This window comes from Thermobia domestica, chromosome 14 (assembly GCF_964235325.1).
Source record: "Thermobia domestica chromosome 14, izTheDome1.hap1.1, whole genome shotgun sequence".
NCBI classification, from domain to species: Eukaryota; Metazoa; Arthropoda; class Insecta; order Zygentoma; family Lepismatidae; genus Thermobia; species Thermobia domestica.
The window spans coordinates 17635051-17660173 of record NC_137467.1 but is presented as its reverse complement, the minus strand read 5'-3'; the positions used below and the strand labels follow the sequence as shown (position 1 = coordinate 17660173).

Here is a 25123-nt window from a genome sequence, read left to right as displayed (position 1 = left end):
CCTTGGACTCAAAAGATTCTGAAGTGAATCCGAGTCCTTTGAGTTCTTTTCGGTATTCGTTCCTTTGAGTACTCAAGAAGAGTCGTTACTTTGTAACGACTCCGCAAGTAACGACCCATCACTACATTGAAGCACAGTGCTCTAGATGATTTGACATGGAATGACCCTGCTGACAAGTTTATACGGTTCTTTACATTGAATCAACTCAAATAACAAATTGTCGCGCCTTCGTTCTTCATTTCTTCATCTCATTCTCGCCATTCTTAGCCTTGATTCTTACAATGACATTTTCGTTCTTCAACTGTTTCGCACGTATGTTCTGCAATACACAATCACACCGGTATGTTGGAGCCTTTGAAACTTACTCTCGCCTCTCAAAAAATAATTTTAGCGAGTTCTTCTCCTCGCAGGAAAGAAATATTAGAGAATATAGTAAGTAAACGCATTGATATAACTAAAACATATAAATTATTTTCCTATAAGCTTAACTGATGTAGTGCAAGGTAAATATAAACAATGTATTCGATGTATATAATAAAATTGTTTTCAGTCAGATTGACGAGCTGTCGGCAATAAGAAATAATATGGAATAGCATTTAGTATCTCCCCCAACTCGTTTCATAGCTTCAGAATCGAGTACCTTGCTTTTGTGATAAAGGTATGAAAAAACGGGCCCTGCGGGACCTCTAACCCCTTCGGTCGCTCAGCTATATTTTGTGAAGTAACACTGGAGATCTTACATGTGCAAGATTGGGGAGGTACTAAATATGAGCTAAAATATGAAATATACTTTCTTACAGGTTAAGAATACGGGAATGAAATTATACAACAGTAAATGGGTTTACTCAAGTAGATGGTTCGACAAAATAAAATACTTGGCATATTTTTGGATCTGGGGAACCAGAATATTTAAATTTCGTGCTTTCTTGCTATATTTTTGATGGTTTAGGTAGGCTAGGTTAGGATATTTGGATTTGGGAGGCCAGAATTCTTTGCTTAAAATTCGTAGGGATATAGTATACGTAAGACCGTCTGAGTTCCAGAAGAAGCTGGACGCTCATACTTTTAGGGATTATTCATTGAGTATCTACGAACTTAGAAAGGGGGTAACAAACCCACTTTCATTTACTTATCCACTGATACGAAAATAAAAATGAACGTACCTATTTGCCCTTGTACTTTATATGCTATAGCGCATTACATTATATGCAACAAGGATTTTGGTCTGCATCATGATATAAATTTAAAAATATTTAACATTTTTCGAATCGAAATCAACAAAATTTATTCTAGAAAGTAAAAATAGAATGTTAAGCACATATAATGAAGACAACGCAGTGATTTAATTTGGTAACGTATAAATATATAATATGAAGTATCCTCGCGCACGGAAGACAGGGGGTTCTCATGTATACTATTACCATTCGTAGTTCTTCCCATATTTTCTGTGTTTTTGATAGTTTAGGCTAGATTAGATTAGTTTAGCTTAGATTATCTCAGTACCTAGTAATTACACTTACGTAACATCAACTCAGTTCTTCTGTAAACATGGTGATTTTACCTGATTTTGGCCCCCAAGTTCCAAAATTATCCCGAATACTTATAGGTAAAATGCGATGTAAATTGTTTTTCGTGAAGAAATGAGAGTGCGAATATAATTAATTAATGTCAGTGCACAGCATATTGTTAAGTGATACTGAATGTAGTGAAAATATTGTATGTGTAAGTGCGCTCTTCCATTATCCTCGTTTATCTGTATACCCCCGTCGCTGACGCACCTACTCCCTACGGCCGCACTCCCTTGCTACCGCTCGGGCTCCACCTGCTGCCCTCCTGCATTGACTCGGTTAAATAGCATTCGTGCTTTTTTGTGGTCATCTAGCGCAAGTCAATTCTTGTTTTATGAACTTCAGTTTTTATACCATACGTCCTCACTGTATTTATAGTGAGCCCCTTGAAGTCAATCTGTAACTAGTAATGAAGCTCCTCACTTAGTGTATGCTCTGGTAAAGGAAATACAAAGCTCCAACCTAACCTGAAAATGTAAGAAATGTGTCAAAATCTGGTAGAACCGTCTGCTCGAGTAATGCCCAGTAAATTTACATTTCTTTGTGGAAGCAGTATCATTATGTCGTCTGCACTCGTTGGCGTGTGTCAATACCCTACTTGGAACAGGCCAATTTGAAAGGCCCTGCCATAAATAATTGTCGAAAAATTACAGTTCTTTCATTAGTTATCATCTAATATCTTCTTATTTTCTTGGCGCTTGCCCACCATCTACATACAAAAAATTATTTGAGAAAAATACGCACCAACTTGTGCTAGGTAGTCATACAGGCAAGATTTATTAATACATTACTTACGCTGTTGTAATCCACGAAGCAGGAGCAACAAAACAATTCAATTTGAAACAAAGATTTTATAATATGATATAAACATTTGTAGGAGGGTTGTTCATAGATTTGTTACTTTGTAACTAAAAATTAAATTGTAATGCAGTAAAACCTCTGAATAGCGGACACAGATTCGACATATTTATATGGCCGTAAATGAGAGGTATCCATTAAAGTGACGCTATACGAATTTATATTATTCACAGTTCATGTGGTAGTTGTATGCAGTATACGGTAAATATATTGTAAATGTAAATATACGCTAATATTGAAGTAGTGTACTCAGTGTAAGAAATTACTAAGAGATTGAAGGGCAAATTCACCCTTTGTTATCATCATCATCATCATAGGTATTCTGCCATTGTTGGCAGGTCACTTACCGCAACTGAGAATCTTCCATGCTCCACGGTCTTCCGCTACCGTCTACGTCATCACGTACGATTTTTCTGTTTTGATATCGTCCATTAATTGTAGTCTCCTTCGCCCTCTTCCTCTCTTTCCTGCCACCATACCCTCTAGCACGTCCTTCATTATACAATTCCTTCTTATCTAGTGTCCCATCCAGTAATATATCTAAAATAGTTCTTTTCTTTCTACCATTTCCAACACCCTGTCATTCGTTTTCCGCTCGACCCTGCAAATTCACGCCATTCTTCTTAACATCCACATTTCGAAAGCTTCCGTTCGTTTTTCATTTTTTTGCATAATGTCCATGTTTCTTACCTATACAGAACAATACTCCACTCGAAGCATTTTATGAGTTTTTCTCAACTCTAAAGAAACAGAAGTCTTGCTTGAGGATGCGAACGCACATCGGCGAATACTGGAAAAGATAATGATTGTGTGGTAACACTCTTTTCAGTACAAGTGCTTTCATTATAAAAGTCCCTGAATTCGCTTATTGATTGCATTAAAACTGGAAGTCACCAATAGGGGGCTCCTGGGCTCAGTGGTAGAGTATTTATCTCTGGTATGTGTGATCCCTGGTTATAATAGGTGGAAGAATAATAGGTATTCTGCTATTATGGCAAGAAACTTGACGCAACTGAGAAGTTTCCATCACACCACGGCTTTCAGCTGACCTCTTCGTCTTCACATAGGAAGTTTCTGTTAATACAATACTCATCAACTACAACTGTTTTTGCACCTCCCTCTGTTTAGTGGTACCATACCTATTAGCGCGTCTTTCATACAGAATAATACTGTACAATTCCTTCTCAATCAATGTCCCATCCAGTTTATCTTCTTTCTGATTACATTTAAAATTATTCTCTTCACCCCCACATGTTTCTAACACGTCATAATTCGTTTCCGTTCGACCTAGATTATTCTTTCCATTCTTCTCTACACCCGCATTTTGAAAGCATGCTGTTTCTTTCCATCACTTTTACGTAATGTCCATGTTTCTGCCCCATTAAAACGCCCCATTAAAACTCACACCCTCCCATTAAAACTCCCCACCGTTCGAATGGGGGCCCACTTCAAGATAAAACTGTCTTAGTTCACATGAAATGATACGAATATGAATGGATAAATGAAACATAAACAGGCTCACTGAATCCTAAAAGTAACATAACAAGTATCTTAAATAAAACAAAAATGTAATCTGAGTCCAGTTCCGTAAAATATCATTAAGGCCACCACAAATAATATGTACTAGCGGAGGGCGGATTTGGGTAAAGGAGCTACCGATTGATGCATACGTAGTGAATGGCGGCCATCTTTGATCCAGGTTAATTTTTCAAAGGGGAAGGTAGGCATGTAACACATCAATTAACATTTTTTTTTTGTTTTGTTTTGTTCAGGGGAATGTAGTCCCCGGAAGCAGAAATGCGTTATCATGTCCCGTTCCAAAGTTATGACGCCGCAAAGTCCCACCTACAGGACGCCCCAAAGTCCACGTGTTGCCCGTCCATTGCAACACACAACCGGAGTCTCTTAATCCATTCCTTCTGAACCCGTAACAACAACACAACGTGGATGATGCTATCACAGGCGTCCTGAATACGTCCCTGTAGGTGTGCAACATCCCGAATCTTTTCCTGATACATCAGGAGTTTTAAGTGTCTCCATTAAAAAAATCCAAGGGAGTGAGGGCCAGCAACCGAGCTGGCCACTCCACATGGCCTCGGCGACCGATCCAACGTCCAGGAAAATGCAGATCCAAGCATTCTTGCACAGGAAGAGCATAGTGCGGTGGGACACCATCTTTTTGAAAATATCGCGGCATAAGGGCGGAGAAGCAACAAAAACACCAACTCCTGTAACATGTCCAGATATCTGACACCATTTAGGGTACCAGAAACGAATAAGATTCCTATGATCGACGTGTGCCTTTGCCATACCACATCATGATATGAGCAGGGATAACCCTCTTGCAGGGATTGAATGCATGTGGATTTGCATCCGACCTATATCGCATGTTCTGGCAATTCGCTTCCCCATCCAAATAAAAGTTTGCCTCGTCTGTGAAGAGAACGCTGGCTGCGAAATGCAGATCTCGGTCATATTGTGACAAAGCCTAATTGGCGAATTCCATGCGCCGGTCTGGATCATTGTCGGTTGTGGACAAGGTGCAGCTTGAAGGAATGCCACTTGTTAGTATAGAGAATCTTCATCACAGAAGCACGTGGTACGCCTGTTATCGCTGATAATTGCCTTGTGCTGCGCTTCGGACTTTTCACACTCGCAGCAAGCACCATTGTAGATGTCTCATTGTAATGCCCCATTTTCCATGATGGCATTATAAACTCGTAGATAGCAGTACGATTATTTAATATGTTTTTATTTGTTCAGAATAATGATAATGAAATTATCCAATTTTTAATTTTTCTAAAATTTCAACGTAATGTCAAAACTACATGAATTCCATGTATTGGCGAAAAGTGTACAAGTCTGCACCCGAAAATTTTAGCACAAAAGAAAAAAATAAATAAGACTTCGAAAAAAGGTAGATGTTCTAGAGTTTTCGACAACCAACAAACAAATATAAAGAACCAGTTTTAATTTACAATATCGAAGCAGAGTATTGAATGTTTAAAGTAATTATTTGTGAATTTTAGAGAGTCAATTGCATTAAGTAAGTTTCAAACAAAAAGTAAAACTGAAAAGTATTTATATTGTGATGTTGGTTATGTTATTATTCAAGTGAGATGGCATTTGAAGCTATTGAGCATTAATAAGAAAACCCGCTCCGGGTTCTCATCAGCAATATCCCGATGATCAGCTAATTGTATTGATTTCTAAATCTTCATCAAAATTCTCAGTAAACAAATCGGATTGAGTATAGCCCGCTCCCCCAGTGATTTTAAACTAATCATTGTGATTCTAACGATTCATACTAGTTCATAATGAATCGGAATCGCATGTTATAAAGATTTAAGATTTAAATTTTGTGGTAAGGAAGTTTTAGTATAAGTAATAGTAGTAGCAGTAGTAGTAGTAGTTAGTAGGAATAGTAGTAGTAGTAGTGGTGGTAGTTAGTAGCAATAGTAGTAGTAGTAGGAGGAACGGGTTAGAAGCCCGCAGGTGTTGGTTGGGTTCTGTTCTCGATATAAGTAGTAGTAGTGACTTCCAGTTCCGGTGACAAAGAACTAGGGGGAGCGGGCTATACACAAGCCAACAAATCTATTATCTATGTATGTGGTATCGGATGGCGTAACATTTGGAAGTATCTGCTGCTTTAACAGAAATCTATTGGTATTCTACCAGGATATGCTGCATATATTTTGTAATATCATACTTATTAGAAAACCATAGGATGTGCTTGAGCGTGCTGTGATTAAAATTTAGTGACATGGGCGTATAACTTCAGGTATGTTTTAGTTACAAATAATACGGAAGAATTAAAATGAAAGATACTCGAAGAATTAATTAGATTTTTATTAGTAATGTATGAGGGTAAAAATACTACATGTTTTAATGAATATAATTATAAAGATAAATACAAATATAATTAGACAGTTATAAACAAAGAATAATGAAATACGTCTACGAACTACTATTCATAAACCTGATTAGATACCAGGGTTGGCAAAAACCATGCTTTTCATTGAAAAAAAAACTGTTTTCTTTGGTTTAAACCTTTTTTTTTTTTTTTTTTTTTTGTTTAAACCAGGTTTTTTTGCTCTATGTATTTATATCACATATGGATAGATATAAGTTTGTTTCACCTTAGTGTTATTATACAACAACTGGGTTATGCTGGAAGGGGTCACATAATCTTAAAGCGGAGTCCAAACCATTTCTCGACTTGCATCCGAAACAAATTGTCCTCCATTTGAACTCGAAACCGTGACTAATTGGCCACAAATGCGATTCGTTTGCCGACTTACTCACAAAGGAATCCTGATACTTTGTACTGATCTTTATATATTTTTAATATAATTGTCTAACTGGCAAGAGTCATTTGAGAAGGACAAAAAGATAAACAGTTGCGTAAGTGAAACCATTATACAGAATTGCATATGGATAATGTGAAACCATTATACAGAATTACATTTGGATAATTTCAAAATACTGCCGAGTACAGAAGAACTAATTAAATCGAAGTTAGTTCACTACGACTTTTATTAGTCCAAATTAAAGAAATGCAACGAGTTAATTTGCATATCAGTAAGAAAAGTGAATAAAGATAAGAATTATTTGAGTCCACTTTGGCTCTGACCCATTTATACATAAATAGATACCAAAGATACTTCTGATATCAGTAAATCCCTCTCGTAGGGTTTGTATAACCCCCCAAAAAGGTACGGTCTTTCGAAGTATTTTATCAATAGTAAACATTATTAAAACGAAACAAGAATTTTTGATTGAAATTGCATAACAATAATAAAAAAAAAAACTATAAAAAATCACAAAAGAAACATTGATAAACTTATATAAAAAAAAGTTGCTTTTGTAGTATAATCTCTTTGAGTAATGAATGGGGAATTTAGGTCTGAATATAATACGAATAATATGCGGGAGTGACACGCGATAACCCACAAATGTGTGTTCATTAAGATTTTACGAACACTTACACTTTTCCAATTATTTTTTGTTTCTTGGTTTAAACCAGTTGGTCTTTTTGAAAAAAAAAAAAAAGAGCTGGTTTAAACCATCTTGGTTTAAACCAGGCAACCCTGTTAGATATTAAGCAATGTTGCTAATTCGACTCAATGAACGCACAATAATCATAACACAAACACAGTATGCAACTATGGAATAAAACAATCTAAAAAATATGCTAGCATATATATATATATATAGGTTTATAACTACATCCAAATATACTAAAATTACTAAAATAAAATAAAAGGATACTTACCGTATAACGAAGATCGTTGTCCCAGTCACATCATGAATGGAAGTCAGCGATTACAATCCGGAAAAAACGGGAAACAAGAATTATGTATAAAATGCAGATAATAAGTTTTGGATAATACCTTTGCATGTAAATGTATATATGTATTATGTATAAGTTCTGCGTTAATTTATTTCGTTTCAGGCTTACTGTCTGTAATAATAGTTTGAATTTTTTTTTGGGTCATATTAATCTTATTGTTTTATCAAGATCTTTTTCAGCTTCATATGTTCGATTCTTTGGGTACAGATTCTCTCCCCATTCCGCATCTGGAGGCGTTTGTTTGTGTTTTCTTGCTTCGGATGTCATCCTAAGGTGGCGACTCGGGCCGTTCACGTCGCCTATCGTGAGTGCTTCCGCGTTCCCGTAGTGTGACGTGTCCTATTCTTTTCCGTTGCGTTGATTTGACTACTTACCCCAGTCTTCGTCTTATGCTGCTTTGAAGAAAGTCCATTCTGTAATGACAATAGAAGATGCATCGAAAGAAGAACGTGTGACTACATCGCAGTGGTGTCGACGAGAGGGGAGTATCATCCTCATCTGTCGCGGTTCGTGGGGGACCTGACCGTGACCTGTCGGCAACATTACCAGTTACACTGAATTTCCTAATGAGGTAGCTAACTGTGTTGTAACTTATTGCAGGTTTTTCGGGGTGGCGCGCGTTGAACTCCTGGGCAATTACACGACTGCTACTTTCCCCAGACATTTGGATATCTCAATTCTTTCCTGCTTCGTCAGCGCCATCTCGCTCTACCTGCAACGAAAAGACGACCTGTCAAATTTGGGGCGTCGCGTCTTTCTTGCAGCGTTAGTGTCATTTCGTTCTCCCTGCAAGGAAACAGAAAACCGTCAACTTTGGCGTCATAACTTTGAAACGGGACATGATAACGCATTTCTGCTTGCGGGACTGCATTTCCCTGGGAAAAGAAAATGTTAATTGATGGCACATGCCTACCTTCCTATTTGAAAAAAAAAAATAACCTGGATCCAAGATGGCGGCCATTCACCACGCATGCATCAATCGGTAGCTCCTTTACTCAAGTCCGCCCTCCGCTAGTCAGATTTGCTTTAATCATGTTTGTTTTCAAAATAATCCACTGTACTAAGTCTTATGGACCACCCTGTATTTCTTAAGACTGTAAGTTCCCTCAATTTAATTTGGGCCCACATCAATTTCCAAAGAACTAAGATTAGTGTAAGGTGACAGCTTCTAAAATAGTAGGGTGACCATTAATGACAACCTTTAAAAAAAGCAAATGTAATGTTACCAAATCTTTCCAAAATTAATATTTGTTACAAATAGTGAAGAATCATATTAACTATTCGTTCAAATTGTAATTAATGGAGTTAATTATTCAAAATTACTGGAATCTACCCTGGATATCAGAATTCTTATTTCAGATTTGACTTTACCGCTGTCAATTCTTTAATATCTATACATTCAAATTATAGTATAATTTACTGGAATTACTGAAATTTTATCACTGACTGCAAAATTCTGATTTCAGATTTGAATTTAACGCCTTACATTCCTTTAGAATCATTAATTTTCATCACACAAATAGAATCCTTGTAACACAGTATAGTACACATCACGAACTCTGGTTTACCAAACAGTTTTACCTGAGTGACGTGTGGTCAGCACATCGATCCCAACGCGATTGTTACTAGGTTTCTAGATGTGCGAGATGGCTTTTAAGTTAAGGAATGTATGGTCTACACATTGGTCTCCACGGGATTTACTGGGGTTTTCAGACCTACCAGATGGCTATTTACTTGTGATATGTGTTCAGCCATAGACGCCAACGTGATTTTTACTTGATTTCCAGGCGCAACAGAATGTTTTTAATTGATGAATGTGTGCTCAGCACATCGGCCCAAACGTGATTGTTACTGAGGGTTCTAGGTATAACAGATAGCTTTTAGTTGAGTGGTGTGTGTGGTCTAGGGAGACCAGATTCTGACAAGCGAAAAGTAGGACACAAGTATAATAGTATATGATAGTTTATTGCCTCGGCAATACGCATGTCCTTATTTAATTTAACGTTAACCTTAGGTTAATCTTTTTTTTTTTTTTTTTTTTTTTTAAGAAAAGCATTGAAGGAATTCAACACAACTCCAAATGCTTTGATAAATGACAAATTGGTTTATTTTTATGAACGTACAGTAAAACTTGGTGTTGGGCTAAAGATTTTTTTTTTTAAATCGATCTTTGGAGCGTGGTATTTTAAGGAATGAGAAAAAATTTAGGCCGTCACGGGGGAACTACTACTTAATTTGGTTAGCATCACTGTCATAAGTTGAAAAAGAAACCTTTCCTACCTTACCGATATCTCAATAAGCCCTTCTTAGTAAAAACAAAACAACCGTTCTCTATCCCTAATCTTTTGAAGACTTAAAAAACACAGCAGTTCATCATTCAGGAAAAGAGTGCCTGTGATTCAAAATGTGAATAAAGAATGAAACAGTAAGATATTACAAATACGTTAACTCAGGACATTTCGCAGGACATTCTAAAAAAAGAAGGACATTTCTGGATTTTCTAGGCGTCTTCGCAACACGCAGGACAGCCTCTTTGAAAAACAGTACTGTACTGCTAAAATCAGTACTTCTGGTCACCTTAGTGTGGTCAGCACACACTGACCCCAACGCGACTGTTACAATATTTTTGATCCTATCAAAGCTTTTATCTGAGTGGATTGTGGTCTGCACATCTACCCCAACGCAATTCTTCGTGAGTTTCTAGGTCTACCAGTCAGCTTATATTTAAATGATGCGTTGTCTCGACACATACACCAATGTGATTGTTACTGAGTTTTCCATGCCTGCCAAATGATTTTCGTTAAGTGATGAATGATCAGCCATTTGACAACAATGCGATTGTTTGGTTACATTTATATTTTTTTCAGTTTAACGTCCAACCATTATGCCCTTTAGGCTAAGGGAGACGGATGATTAAGGCAAGTGAATGATGATAGAAGAAATGGTGGAATGAGAATGTGAGGGAAATGGGATTAGCCCAAGAAGCCCCACGAACACAATCTTGTCCACCACAAACTCACTTGGCCGGGAATAGAATCAGGGACCTCACACACTAGAGGTAAATACTCTACCACTAAGTTATCGTATCTCTAGGTTGTGGAGAAGAGTTGGTAAGACCTTCATCCAGCAGTGGATTTACAGCGGTTGACTATGATGATTATTATATATGTAAACAGGGAGAAATAGAATGTGCAAGGGGGAAATAGGATAACATACAGAGTGGCGCACGAAATGATCAACCATTTGTTGTTTTGTTTTTTTTTTCGTTTCTGGGGAACAAGAAATCGCAATGTACACTTTTACAGTAGTAGCAGTACATTTTGGAGAAACTGTTGAAGAAGAAATTGACAGGTAACTCACCCTGCCGCCGCTAGAGGGCTAGTTTTCAAGATGGTTGACAAGAGCAGACTGACCACAGAGCAGCGCTCAACAATCGTGCTTTTGATCCATGAATCAAAAAGTGTTATTGTTGCTCAAAGATTCTCCTAATTTAACGTCAGTGTTCGATTAAATACAGTTCAGATCAACAATGGAGGCCACATTGAACATGTTTAGAATTAGAACATTTTTCCACACACACTCTTTCTTGTGACGTGCATTTCTTTCTGTTCTAATTGTGAATAAAGTTTTTATTTAAAAAGAAAATGGAGGATCATTTCGTGCGCCACCCTGTAGTAATTGACGCATTGGTATGGCAAAGTGGAGATCCGAGTTTGATTCTCGATCTAGTCGTGCATTTTTCTCCCAGTCTTTTGTATTATGTTTTCTTTTAACTTTACACCCAGACAAACAAAACACTCGTGGAGGTTAAAAACTTTTTGGCAAATTGAAACTTAACAGCGCAAAGGTAAGCCAAAATCTTAAAGGAATTTTTGTTGTTGCTCATAGGTTTCTTATTTATACTGTAATTTCTTGATTTATTTGTTACCTAATTATCTGAGGCATTCCGGATTCTTCGTAAGGGCGAACTCAGCAAAACGTTCCTGTATTCATTAGTTATTGATATTCTTAAAGCGCCAATAATAATAATAATAATAATAATAATAATAATAATAATAATAATAATAATAATAATAATTACTATAACTACTTCGTGTAAATAAAAATGACTTGATGTTGAGTTCAGCCTTACTAGTCGGGACGCCTCATATGTTGCCAGACGCAGGCCCTTTACGTCATTACATAGCAGAGTGATGTGTTTGGTCCTCTCTTTTCTGATACTGTATTGTAACAAAGTACATTTCATGCAGGGCTTAAAATTTGAGGTGGTGAGTTCTAAATTTGAAGAAACTCTTCGTCCAGAAGACTACGGCCACCCTTCGGACTATGTTACGGACACCGCATACCATAAAGTGCTGGAGGTTGCTGAGAGATTGCAGCGTGACACTGTGAAGCCGGACATCGTAATTGGAGCCGATACTTGTGTTACTATGGATGACGTTGTATATGGGAAGCCAAAGGATGAAAATGATGCATTTAGAATGCTGACTGAGTAAGTATTTTTTTTAAAGTTTGGTTTACCAAAAGTCCTTCCTATATATATTTAACCTATCAGTCCATGTGTCCGTCCAAACTCCTTTATATATTTACTCTGTCTGTCCGTGTGTCCGTTCAAACTCCTTTATATATTTACCCTATCTGTCCATGTTTCCGCTCAAACTCCTTTCTGTGTTTATCGTATCTGTCCATGTGTCCGTCCAAACTCCTTTCTGTGTTTACCCTGTCTGTCCATGTGTCCGTCCAAACTCCTTTCTGTGTTTACCCTGTCTGTCCATGTGTCCGTCCAAACTCCTTTCTGTGTTTACCCTGTTTGTCCATGTGTCCGTCCAAACTCCTTTCTGTGTTTACCCTGTCTGTCCATGTGTCCGTCCAAACTCCTTTCTGTGTTTACCCTGTCTGTCCATGTGTCCGTCCAAACTCCTTTCTGTGTTTACCCTGTTTGTCCATGTGTCCGTCCAAACTCCTTTCTGTGTTTACCCTGTCTGTCCATGTGTCCGTCCAAACTCCTTTCTGTTTTTACCGTGTGTCCATGTGTCCGTCCAAACTCCTTTCTGTGTTTATCCTGTCTGTCCGTATGTCCGATCGAACTCCTTTATACTTACCCTTCCCGTCTGGGAGACAAAAAAAAGAATTCATAACTACTTGATGGATCACAATCAATTTTGACCACGACGCGGAGGATCAAAAATTACGAATTGAATTCGTTGGCGGAAATGATATTTGAACCGGAAGTGGTATAAATAAACCATTTAGGCTTTTAACGGTGATTGTTATAGAGTTAAAAGTATTATAGATAGCAAGAAGTTGTTTTTCTGGAATTGATTCAGCGTTCGAAGAATAGGTAACATCTTCTCTCTTAATTGTTTATTCAAGGTAAACGTGGCAGAAGTCAATCTCTTCCGGTGATGACGTTGCTCCTATTGAGTATAAAGCGGGTTTACGTACTGAGAAGCTTTCTTCAATCAATATTCCATTTCCATTCTAATTTCTGTACTAAATTCAGAAGTGATGGAGATATAGAAGTCAGGGTCATACACTACCTGGAAAACCTGAGAAACCTGGAAATCTCAGGGAAATTGATTTTGGGAGAAAAAATCTTGGATAATTCAGGGAAATTGAGTTCAATATTTTTGTATACTTTGAATGTGTTCAAGTATAGAACAAAGTTTTGGATATTTTAAATTTTATTTATTTTAATTATTTATTTTCTTGTGACTCAATATTTAATTTCAATCGTTAATTGGGGAGAAGGGTGGCCATTCTTAAATATATAAATATATTATTCTTAAAATTTGTGTCTTCTCTTACTGTTAGTTTCTTCCATTATACCTGGAAATTGCAAAATTAATACCTGGAAAACCTGGAAAATTCAGGGAATTTGAGTTCAACATTTTTGTGTGATCCCTGGAACTTCTTCATTACTGTATAGTTGTCGAAGTCAATAAGATTGGTTGCCGAAATCATACTAGCAATATAGCAATCCTTTTAAGATTTCCAGGCACATTAGAGGTTAGTGTTAGTTAACCATATGTTATATTTATATTTAAAAGAGGTTATGTAGTTCGATGCATTGAACTTATAAAAGTATATTTTATAGATACTTTGATATTAATTTTCTTTCAAGTTTATATTTATATACACTGTGTTTAAAAAAAATGACCTGCTTTTGGACAGTAATAATTACGGAACACGGGACGTGCCGGTAAGGAAATGAGTGTTGTTTGAATGGGCGTGGCCTAGAGTTTCAGAAAATCGCTGTTAGGTGTCAGTGAATTCGTCTTCTCAGTTTGCAGTCAGTCAGAAGTAAGATGGCGTCCGCTTAACGGAAGGCGTTTTGTGCGCTGCAGTTTGCAAGGATTGAGTCAGTGATTTTGGTCCAGCGTGCTTTTCGTCGGCGTTTTGGCATTGATCCGCCTGCACCCAAGAACATTCGTCGTTGGTGTTGCCAATTTGAAGAGAGGATGCTTGTGCAAAGGCAAGAGTCCAGGTTGGCCTCGCACTTCCAATGAAATAGTGGTAACATTCTGGCAGATATTTGAGCGGAATGCTGCTGGTGGTGGATACATAGAGCATTTATAATAGCATAGCTAAAACGTAAAGATTTTGTGAGTATTTTGCAATTTATCCCATTTTGTAGTGTTTTCATCAATACATATGGACTTTTAAAATCAGATTACTCTTTTTGAAACACCCTGTATATGTATTGCAACAGCGAAATACATCGACGGCCTCGCCTACTCGACAATTAAAGTCCACACTTTGCTACAACACGATACCCACCCATATGCAGCAACTACCGTCCTTTTTCGTACAATACGCTTCCCGTTCTTATCAAAGGAATAAATCCACTATGTAGAAAATCCAATTAAATCCGTAACGAAATGAAGAAAAAGATTTAATTGAACTATACCCAGTATCCAAGAATGTACTATTCTCGCGAAATATCTCAATTCCTCTTCTCCCTCTTTGACCTTCCACTTTACTATCCCAATAGTCCTCGCTATGAATTGATAAATGGATCTATCGTCTTACCTTTTCTCTTGTAGAATTCCTTGTCTTTTCCTTTAACTCATCGAGAAGTAGGTTTACGCAATTAGACTCGCTTACTATAAATTATACTAAAGTATCTAGGGGAATTTATCTCTTACTTAATCTCTCGGGTACGATTTTTTAGATATAGAACTCATAGAACACTTTTACTTTATTAATTTATTTACGAATTAAAGAGTGCTTTGGTTTGTGAATTTCTACTTGTTCGTGACTAGAATTCTTAATTTAGCTTGTATCTCCAATTTGTTTATAGAACACTAATGGGGATGGGTCTATAGAGTTACTAACTCGCGTTCACTTACAAGCTGTTAGTACACTACTTAATTAGTTTCTATCAGCACTGCTAGTCACTTATAGAGTGTGTCATCTAAACTCCTGTCGTGGAACTCATCCTACCTAGATTCCTTTCCACTTAAGGAAACAAGCTAATTTATTCAGGTGTGGTGTAGGTTAGGTAAAGGTATAATTTGGGTCTGTACATTGAATCCCACGTAGAATTCTTAACTAAGGAATTTCTCTATCAGCTTCGTCTATGTTTCAAGACTAGGCCTCAATAATGTAGAATCCCGGCTGTAGAATTCTTACTCATAATATTATAAAACAAGCACTCGCTGTGTGCTCTATGGAACATCATTTATGTCCAATCTCCTCTATTCCTTTCCTAATCCTCCCTCTTTTGGGAATCGAGAAATTGAAATTTAATTACTCCCTAGCTAAATTCCATCTAAACGCTTCTCAAAATTTCCCAACCTAAATCCGAACAAATCAAATATTATGTAACTCAACATAACTAAGTTTACTAAGAACTAACTAAATTTTAAGGAATAGCCCACTAATGTTAAAATTCTGTAACCTTGTTTCCCACTTAGAACCAAAAACCCCAAGATCACATTACTCAGTAGTATTCCTAACAAACTGAATCTATACTTTGGTTCTCACTAGGAACCATCCTATACAGCCACATCGTTCAGGACTAGAATCAAAAGTATTTCAGCCTAAACAGGTCCTCATTCAGAACCTCCAACCTACAAAAACCATATCATTCAGTGGCTGTCTCCAGAAAGTGAAGAAGTCCTGTTACCCAATTTTTGTCCGTATTTATAACAGTCCACGAAGACTAGCTAAGGAACCTTTCGCGGAGTGCGTGAACAAGAGTTTCCTCCACAAGAAAGAAGAAGAAAAAAAAATGCTTCTGTAATTTCGGCGAGAAGTGTTTCCACCCTAACGAAAAGTTATTAAACATACATAAAATACAAGTCATTTACAAATTCAATGCACAAGTTAACTAAATATACTACTCCCTCTATATATATAAATTAATTATTTATAAATATAACTAAGATCAGGCCTGATATATACTAATTCTATTTGCATATTATTAATTACAGTGTAAATCATACATTTATATAAGAATATTAAGTAACCAGCAAGGTGTGCCTTGCAGTATATAGTATTTTACGTAAATTTGATAGAAGATTCACACTGCTAAGGATTTTTAGTGAATCTTAAATGTAAGAAGAAATAGAAAAATTTTAAATCACAATTTATTTCGGCCAGAAGAAGACCGATTAGTTTGGAAAACACCAAATCCTATTGTCCGAATGCATGGAAGCAAGTGTTCCTTATACTTCTTGATTGCCATAATTACTATTTAATTTTCTCAGTTTTTCCATTACCTTTACTGAAAGATTTGCAAGAAAAGCATACTTTCTTCTGGCTAGACGAGATTTACTATAGGGACAAAGAATATGGGTTAACTTTCTTCCATGCTCTCCGAATCGTAGCCACTCTCGATAACCGAGTATATATAAACATATTTCTGAAGTCAGATGAAGTAGACATTCCTACTACGTATTGATTAAATCACAAGTTTGCATAATCCCAAATTTATTTTAATTCCTTACTTTTTGAAATAAAACACTTCTGTTGTAGAGCAAATTGAACAACGCAGTCGAGAATGCTCCAAGAGCATTGCCAGAACGAACTTAAAAAGAATTAATTTTTCTTATTAACTTCTACAGGCTTTATACCAATTGTTCTTGTACTTTATTATTATACTCATTAAACAATTCTTGTAATATATCTATCCATTTATAATTTCCTTGAGTACTAATTTTTCCCCACATGTTTTCTGTAAGAGTTCCGTTAAAACATTCTGCGATATGTTGTTTTACGAAGACGCATGCTCAAAATGGAGGGCTCAAAATTGAAAAATTCGCAAAATATCAGCTCTCTATGACTTACAGTTCCCGAGATATAGCTCGCGCCTTAAATCTCTCAATATTTTTGGCCTATATCTCGGGAACAATAAGAGTGACGCGAAAAATTCCATCACTTTTTTCAGATAGTTTTTGATGCTCTGTTGAATGGAGGACTCAAAATTGAAAAATTCGCAAATAACAGACTTATATATATACACACACAGACATAGAGAATTCGGTAACAAACTTTTTAAGTGCGTTGAAAATACTATCATTTTACTTACAGGTATCTCATTTTACTATCATTTTACTTACTATCATTTTACTTTTAATCTCTTTTTTCCTGAAAACACCTTGTACCTTCAGGCCTTTCGGTTCTGCCCTGAAGCCTTGGTCACAGAGATTAAAAATGGGAGAAGGAATAATAATAAACATCAGACAAGAAAGAAAAAAAAAAAGTCTCACCAGAGTTGAATAGTGTCAGCTCCCGATCACTTACCAAAAAGAAATTTGTTTCTATTTTACTTTTTACTTTTTTAATCTCCGTGACCAAGTTTCCAGAGGAAAGCGGAAGTTTCGGAGATGCAAGGCGTTTTCAGAAACTCCAATTAGCTGTAAGTCAAATGATTGTAAGTATTCCTAAGCGTGTTAGTATATTGGGTTTTTTTTTTTTTTTTTTTTTTTTTTAAGTGCTATTTTCGAAAATAGGATAAGCTTATTGTTATGCGTTTGACTGTGATGCTATCTTTAAGGTAATGTTTTACTGACTTTTTTTTTTTCTGTTTTGTATCTCTAATTGGGAATTTTTGTTATAAATTTATTATACTGTGCCAGCTTTGTCCAGAGATTTCACGTTTGAATTAATGTGTTTTTCCTTAAGAGTATGGATATATATTTGTTCTGTTTGATTGTGAGAATGTATTATGAATTTTGAAATGAAATCTTTAAGCTTTACGTCCCATGGTTATGCTGACTAGGCTAAAGAGACGGTGATGATGAGAAATTAATGAAATGGTGGAATGAAGAAAGTGGAACGAAACGGAAGAACCTTGAGCAAACCCACGCACACGGTGTTTATCCACCAGAAAGCTCACTTGGCACGAGCTGGGATCGAACCAAGGACCCCCGTGCACCAGAGGTGAACGCTCTACCACTGAGCCACCCGGCTTCTTGTGAATCTTAAATATCTCATTTTTATCTTTAATTTGTTATTAAACTACTGATAGATAAGGATATTATAGCTGTAATTTCGATATATAAAATTAAAAGAAACAAATCTTTAACGTTACTTTTTTTTTCCTTTTTACGTTCATAGGTTTAGTGGACGATCTCATATGGTTTATACTGGAGTTGTAATAAAAAAAAGAAATTCTGTTGTAAAATTTCATGAAGGAACCGAAGTTTGGGTGGCAAAACTAACACCTGAAATCATAAAAGCTTACATTCAAACTGGGGAACCTATGTAAGTAAACACCAGAATTGTAAAAGTACTGTATATATTGTACTTGTATCTTATGTTCTTCACTTTTTACTTTTTAGAATTTGTTCGCAACTTTAAGTTTTAGTTTTTTTTAAACTAGTTTTTTAGTACTTCTCTGGAACCGAGTAGTTAATTTGCATAGCGAGAACTCAAGTCTGTTCACAGCGCACAGTGGTCCCAATTGCCAAAAAATGTGGCCAAAAGTCAAAAACATAATTTAGTCTCTCTAAAACCCAGTATAGATGTTTTCTGAGATCACTGATTTCGAATACTGAGGCTAGAATAAGAAAGATTTGTTTGTGTAACTTCCAACTCAACACACACTTTCTCAATTAGGAAGAAAGAACTAGGGGTGGCCACAAAGTTCCGGTTCCGCGAGAAACCGGTTCCAGACGTGGACTCGAAAGACCCGGTTCCGGAACCGGTTCCAGACCTGGACCCGAAAAACCCGGTTCCGGAGCCGGTTCTAGACCTGGATCCGAAACCTTTCCCCCAAAGACCCGTAAAAGGGGCACAAAGTTGACCTTCAAAACACTGCAAAGAGGACCATGCGCTTGTGCCCTTCCCCCCTTCAGACCCCGTTGTGCCCCCCAGAAAAAAAATGGTCCACCAGTGGATGTTTAGCCAAATAACACAAGCGGCCGCTGCCTGCCTGTCTCTTCCACTTCATCTAGCAGACTGTTGACAGCCTGCCAGCAGCTCGGGTTTAGCAGTTGCACCTTTAGAAAATAACGACAGGGCGTTGCACGAAAATGTTTACATTACATTAAACCTGAAATAGCGAACTAGAAAATCCGTTTATGCAGCTTTACCAATATCTGAACATAACAAATAGTCATGCGAAAATATGTTGACAGTGTTTAAATTTTTGCAGAATCTCCCTCTCCCGGAAAGAGGGGTGTCAGACTAAGAATTTCAAATGGAAAGGAGGGCCAACTGAAAACTGGCAAACGTCAGTAGCACTCATCGATATACCAACAACTTGCACTTCAAACTAGGGATGGCCGCAAAGTTCCGGTTCCGCGAGAAACCGGTTCCGGAACCGGATTTTCCTTCCACAACCACAATGTAACCACAATAGACATGAATGAGTATTCGGTTTATTGTATATAAATGGATGAAGCAAAACCCAAATCCAAACCATTACCATGTTGAAGCAGTCAAAATATGAGGGAGATGCCATTACTACATGTCAGCCTCGATTGACTATGTATTTCGATGGGTGTTATTACACGTATTTGGTGAAACGGATAATAATGCTCTGTTCTTCGAATCGTAAACATCTTCCATCATTTGTACCTAAAATAACATTCACCACGCGACATCACTATGATCTATTTACGAACCGGATGATGCTGCCATCTGGCCTTACCCAAGTCAACGAATGGCTTAGTATTTTAACTTCTTGGAGACTAAGCTTCTTTCACAGTGGAAGGCTGTTAGTGCCTAGCCGATTTTTAGTAGGATTCCGTGTTACGTTCAAATATCTATACATCCGTCCCTAATTGGCCTAGAATGTTAAAAAAAAGAAGCAAGATACGCAGAACAGAAGATACTTTCAGAGCGTGCATAACTCTGGGTCATTGCACAAGGTATTGCCTTAGAGGAGGAGGAAGATTCACAAGTTTTTCATTAAGAAATAGTATTGCAACTTTATTTAAAAAAAAAAAAAAAAAAAAAAAAAAGTTGCTTGGATAAGATTCTACTTGTGCTATACTGTCATATGATCACCACAGCATGACGTGGAACCCCAAAATATAAAAACGATATGCTACTCACTTGAAAGTATTTTTAGCAAGTTATGGACTCTAAGATAGTTCCTAATAAGAAAAGAATAAGTAATAACGGGGAACGTTTACATTTTGTACAACTACTCTGAGTCTTAGCAAGCACAGCTTATTTGCAGCTAAGTTTTGGTATTGAAATGAGAGTTCATATTCACTCTAGAACTATCATTTAAGTTAGAATTAGTATGTATTAAAATCAGAGTGTGTGTGCATATCAAACGTATCATTGAAATCAGAGCTTTTTGTACCTTGTTTGTATTACATTTATTACTTGATAATGAACTTATTAATTCCATGGGGGCTGCGGTGGCTTAGTAATAGAGCGTTCACCTGTGGTGCATGTGGTCCTTGGTTCGATCTTAGTTCGTGCCAAGTGAGCTTTGTAGTGGACAAACATCTTGTGCATGGGTTTTCTAGGTGTTCTCCCGTTTCCTCCCACTTTCTTCATTCCATCATTTCCTTCATTTCTCATCATCGCCGTCTCCTTTAGCCTAGCCGGCTTAATCGTGGGACGTAAGACTTTTCATTTTCAATTAACTAATTAATTCTATGGCCTATGGAACCCGGAGGTTCGGTGTCGCGTTCACAAAAGCTGTTCACTGACTTGTGCCTTTAGCCAACTGGAACGTTTCTACTTTGCACTCCTATTTCTGTGAGATATATTGTCATATAAGAAATTGGCACATAATAATGCATAAGTTTTTTTTTTTTTTTTTTTTAAATATAAAATTGAAATGATTGGAATCATATTTTCAGTGTACATTTTCGTACACGGAAGGTGAAAAATAGTAAATAGAAAGCGATAACACATGGTGAAGGTTAGTTATGTGAATAGAAAAACAAACTTTCCCATCAAAAGCAACAACAGCCAGTTGACCTCTACGTCAGCTTCTCGGCCCGTTGCTTTTACCAAACATAAACACGTCTGGTGACGTGATATAGAAAACAAATGCATGGACTTCCCAAAAGAAAAATACTCGTAGCAACAACAAAAATACTTATTGAAAAACATTTTTTTTAAAAATTATTTTTCTGCATGATACGTCACGAGGTTGAATAATATAAAAAGCACGGGCAAGAGGCATGGATCATCACAATTCACCTCTCTGTCGAATTATACGTTCTGAGTCAAATCTTCAGTAACCGCCATGGAGTTTGGGACGCTTGCTTTGTAAGTACCTTTTCTTTTTTCCTATGATATCCCTTCTCTACTTTGGGGAGGAGTTTCACTAAAACTCTGCCATCTGGCATGTATGAGTAGGAAAGTCATTCATCATTGTGGGTACAAGTCTCCTGGGGACACGCAACCCTCTGTACAGTTCAGTTTCAAAGATTTTATTTTCATTTTTGTACGATTCAGGCATAATAAATTGTATTTTAAATGGGGTCTCTTGTTCTCATTTCAAGCCCTGATATTTAACAACACTCAGAAATTTAAGTTGGTTTAAATTGCACTGCATGGCCTAACTTGAAAGAATTCAGTTTACCTATATACTTATTTACAATGTATTCCTTTTGCATTTTTTAATATTTTAATATCTTAATATTGGCCTCCCATCTGCGCCTAGGTCTTCCTAATACTCTTTTTTGCGATTGATTTTTCAGTTAAAAGATTAAAAGTGTTGCTATTTTCTTTCATTCTGACTACATGACCAGCCCACCTGATCTGCTACATATAATGACCCTAACAATGTTAGGTAAACCGTACAAATTTTTCAGTTCATCGTAATGAGATTTCCACTACTCCCTATTCCCGACCCTCTTGAGTCCAAATATTCAATTCAGGATTTTATCCTCAAATACTTTCAATCTGTGTTCTTCCCTCAAGATAAGCGACCATGTTTCGCAGCCATACAGTATCACAGGTATAGATATCGTTCTACATATTGTAAGCTTCAAATTTTTCGGCAGAATTTGCGAAGGGAAACGATTTTGGACTGAATAATAACACGAATTCCCTGCTTTCAAGTTGATATTTAATTTCTTTGGGTGGATATAGTTTGGGTCCGTTAATCTATCTTCTAATACAAATAAAATAAAGAGCTTAAAGAGTTTGTTTGTGTGTTTGTCTGTCTGTGGCCTGGGGACCAGACGAGTGGACCGAGAGTTACCAAATTTTGGTCAGGGGTACCTTGGCCCAGGCCCCAGATCAAGACGAAGCCCTTTTTTCAAATTTCGAACCAGAGGGGTCTCAGGGGGGGGGGAACGTCTACCGGAACCGGCTTGGGAACCAGGAAAATTCACCGAGAGTTACCAAATTTTAGTCACAAATACCTTGGTCCAGGCTCCAGACCAGAGTTAAACGTTTTTGTCGAAATTCGAACCAGGGGGGGTCTCAGGGAACGCTTACTGGGACATGTAAAGGTAGTAGAAAATGACCGATATTAGTGTCGAATTCATATTTTCGCGGTCGCTGAAATCAATGGTGACATTTCCATTAGCGATGACTTGCAAATTTAGTTACAATTGCATGCGGACCGGGAGTCAGCGGGAGGGGGAGGGATATCGAGACATGTAAAAAATAGCCCAAAATGACTGATATTAGTATCAAATCCATAGTTTTCGCTGTCGCTGAGATCAATGGTGATACTCCCACAGGCGTTGACTTCCAAATACAGCCCCCGTGTGAAACATGGGTATATTCAACTAGTTACTTAATAATTATGTATTTGTATTTTGTGGTTATTTTGTAAATAATTGTTTATTCTTTGCTTCACTTAGGGACAAAGCTGGTGGCTATGGAATTCAAGGAATAGGAGGAACACTTATAGAGAAAATAAACGGCGACTATTTTAATGTAATGGGTTTCCCTTTACATCATTTTTGCAAGCGACTATCAGAAATGCTAGCAGTGAAGTGACCGTGTTGAAGTTGTAGTGATATACGCTTCGAACAAAGTACTGATATGGAACAGATGGCGACCGTTTATCAGCCTTGGTCCAGTGCGACAGGATCTGTGATCATTGAAACACCAGCGTTTAAAATAAGAGGTTGAATTTTCTGATCAACTCACCTGAATGTTGTACGATTTTATATTACATGAGTGTGTATCGTCTCTGTACTGCTTTGCAGTACTTTTGTTGTTAGATGTGTCGGATTATGTATGTTAATGTTAAATGTATATTTAGATTTGTCACACAAGGATACATACTTCGGCAGAGTAGTTTAACAGAAGATAGAATTTTATGACTTACAGTATAAAATAAACTTCGTAAGCTCGTTAGATCATTATCTTCAAGCAACCAATACATAAAGGTAAAGTGTTTTTCAAATTCGTATTGTTTGGCTCCATTTCTTGTTAAAAGTCATCTGATAAGAGGCACGAGGTCCAGGCGTTACTTACTGTACAAAGCATTCCTAATTTGATGCTAGCCATGTAATTTATAGTGGAGATACCGTCTCTGTGGGCTTTCGTTTCTCCTATTTTTTTCCCTATATTCATTCAACGAATTGCTTCTCCTGGTGCGAGGGTGCCTGGTTCTATTCCAGGCCATGTGAATTCGTGATGGACAACATTGTGTTAATGGATATTCTCTTGGTATTCCCGTTTCTCATTCCATCAATCCCTTTCATAATCACTTACCTTCACTAATCTTCCGTCTCCTTTAGCCTAAAGTGCATAATGGTTATACCTAAAAGATTTCATTTCATCTCATTTCATTTTTCACCAAATTACTTCATTTCTTACTTCCGTGTACACATCATCCGTCCCGGGTCAGTCTAAAAGGACATAGCAACAATGATTTAGTTGAACTGGAACGCCGTTCCTGAAATTTTTGTTTTATATATTCAGAGGGGGCCAGTAAAAATTTAGGGGGGCCGGCCACCTAGACCTCCCTGGATACGAGCCTGTTGGTCAGTGTCTTATTTAAAGGCCTTTGGTGTATATGCCCTTGGCTTCGAGTGAGAGACTTGGACTCCGAGGAAGAGGATAGAAATGTGTTGTGTGGTTGACTCTGAACAGTGTGGTTGATAGTGGAATAAGTGCAATTATTAGCGCCTAGAGACAAGATAGGTTAATTTTTCCTAGTTTTAAAAAAGAATTTATCTTCACAAAAACTGCTGACTTAAGTTTAAGTAGTTTCTTGTGTTTATGAAATAAGATGCTTTCACAAGGAATTTTAAACAATATGAGGGCGGTTGCATTTCTTCGCTGCCATGTCGTCATCGTTTGTACGTTTTTTAAGAGGATTTCTCGGCTTTGCAGAAGGCGTAGAAAACTGATAATTGTTTGAAATGAATTGTGAGCGCCTCTTGTTTACCTTGCTTAAGATATACGAATCAGTCAATTTGCACACTGGACAAGGGCTTTAAACTGAAACTTGTGATACTTTCAAATCAAAATAACAGTATTCTGGTGATTTCGTCTTGTTTGAAAATCTATACATGTTTAAAAGCTTCTTGAATGCAATCTTGAACTCGTGAAAATATTTCAATTTGCTGTTTCTTTTAGAGAATGCGAATAGTTCTTGTTAAGAGAAATATACCTTTCCCGTATACCCACTGCTAACTTTCGGTCGCACCTTGCCCTCCCTCCTATAGAAATAATGATATAGCCTATACATTTCCTATTTTTGTATTATATTTCAGATTATGTCTACTGAAAGACTGTCACCTCCAATCAAAAAGAAACGGAAAAACGGAGCTCAGTATCGGAAGGAAAAAAGACGAGATGAATTAGGAGATAGCTCAAAGACATGCAGCAAAATATCACAACTAACATCAACTTTAATTGGTGATAACCCAGCTGCTTATACTAGTGAATTGGCTGCAATTGGTAACATCAAAGAAAATGCCGGAGGAACAAGCGATGTGACTACGGAATT

At 37.1% G+C, this 25123-nt stretch overlaps 1 protein-coding gene across 1 annotated transcript; it reads left to right on the top strand.

Moving 5' to 3' along the window:
- The first annotated feature begins 159 nt into the window (after window positions 1-159).
- Window positions 160-23893, top strand: LOC145669548 (dTTP/UTP pyrophosphatase). The gene is made up of 4 exons (XM_081737743.1): window positions 160-432; window positions 12030-12271; window positions 18346-18492; window positions 23019-23893. The coding sequence occupies exons 1-4, from the start codon at window positions 343-345 to the stop codon at window positions 23155-23157; spliced, it is 618 nt and encodes a 205-aa protein (XP_081593869.1). The 5' UTR covers window positions 160-342; the 3' UTR covers window positions 23158-23893.
- The last annotated feature ends 1230 nt before the right edge of the window (window positions 23894-25123 follow it).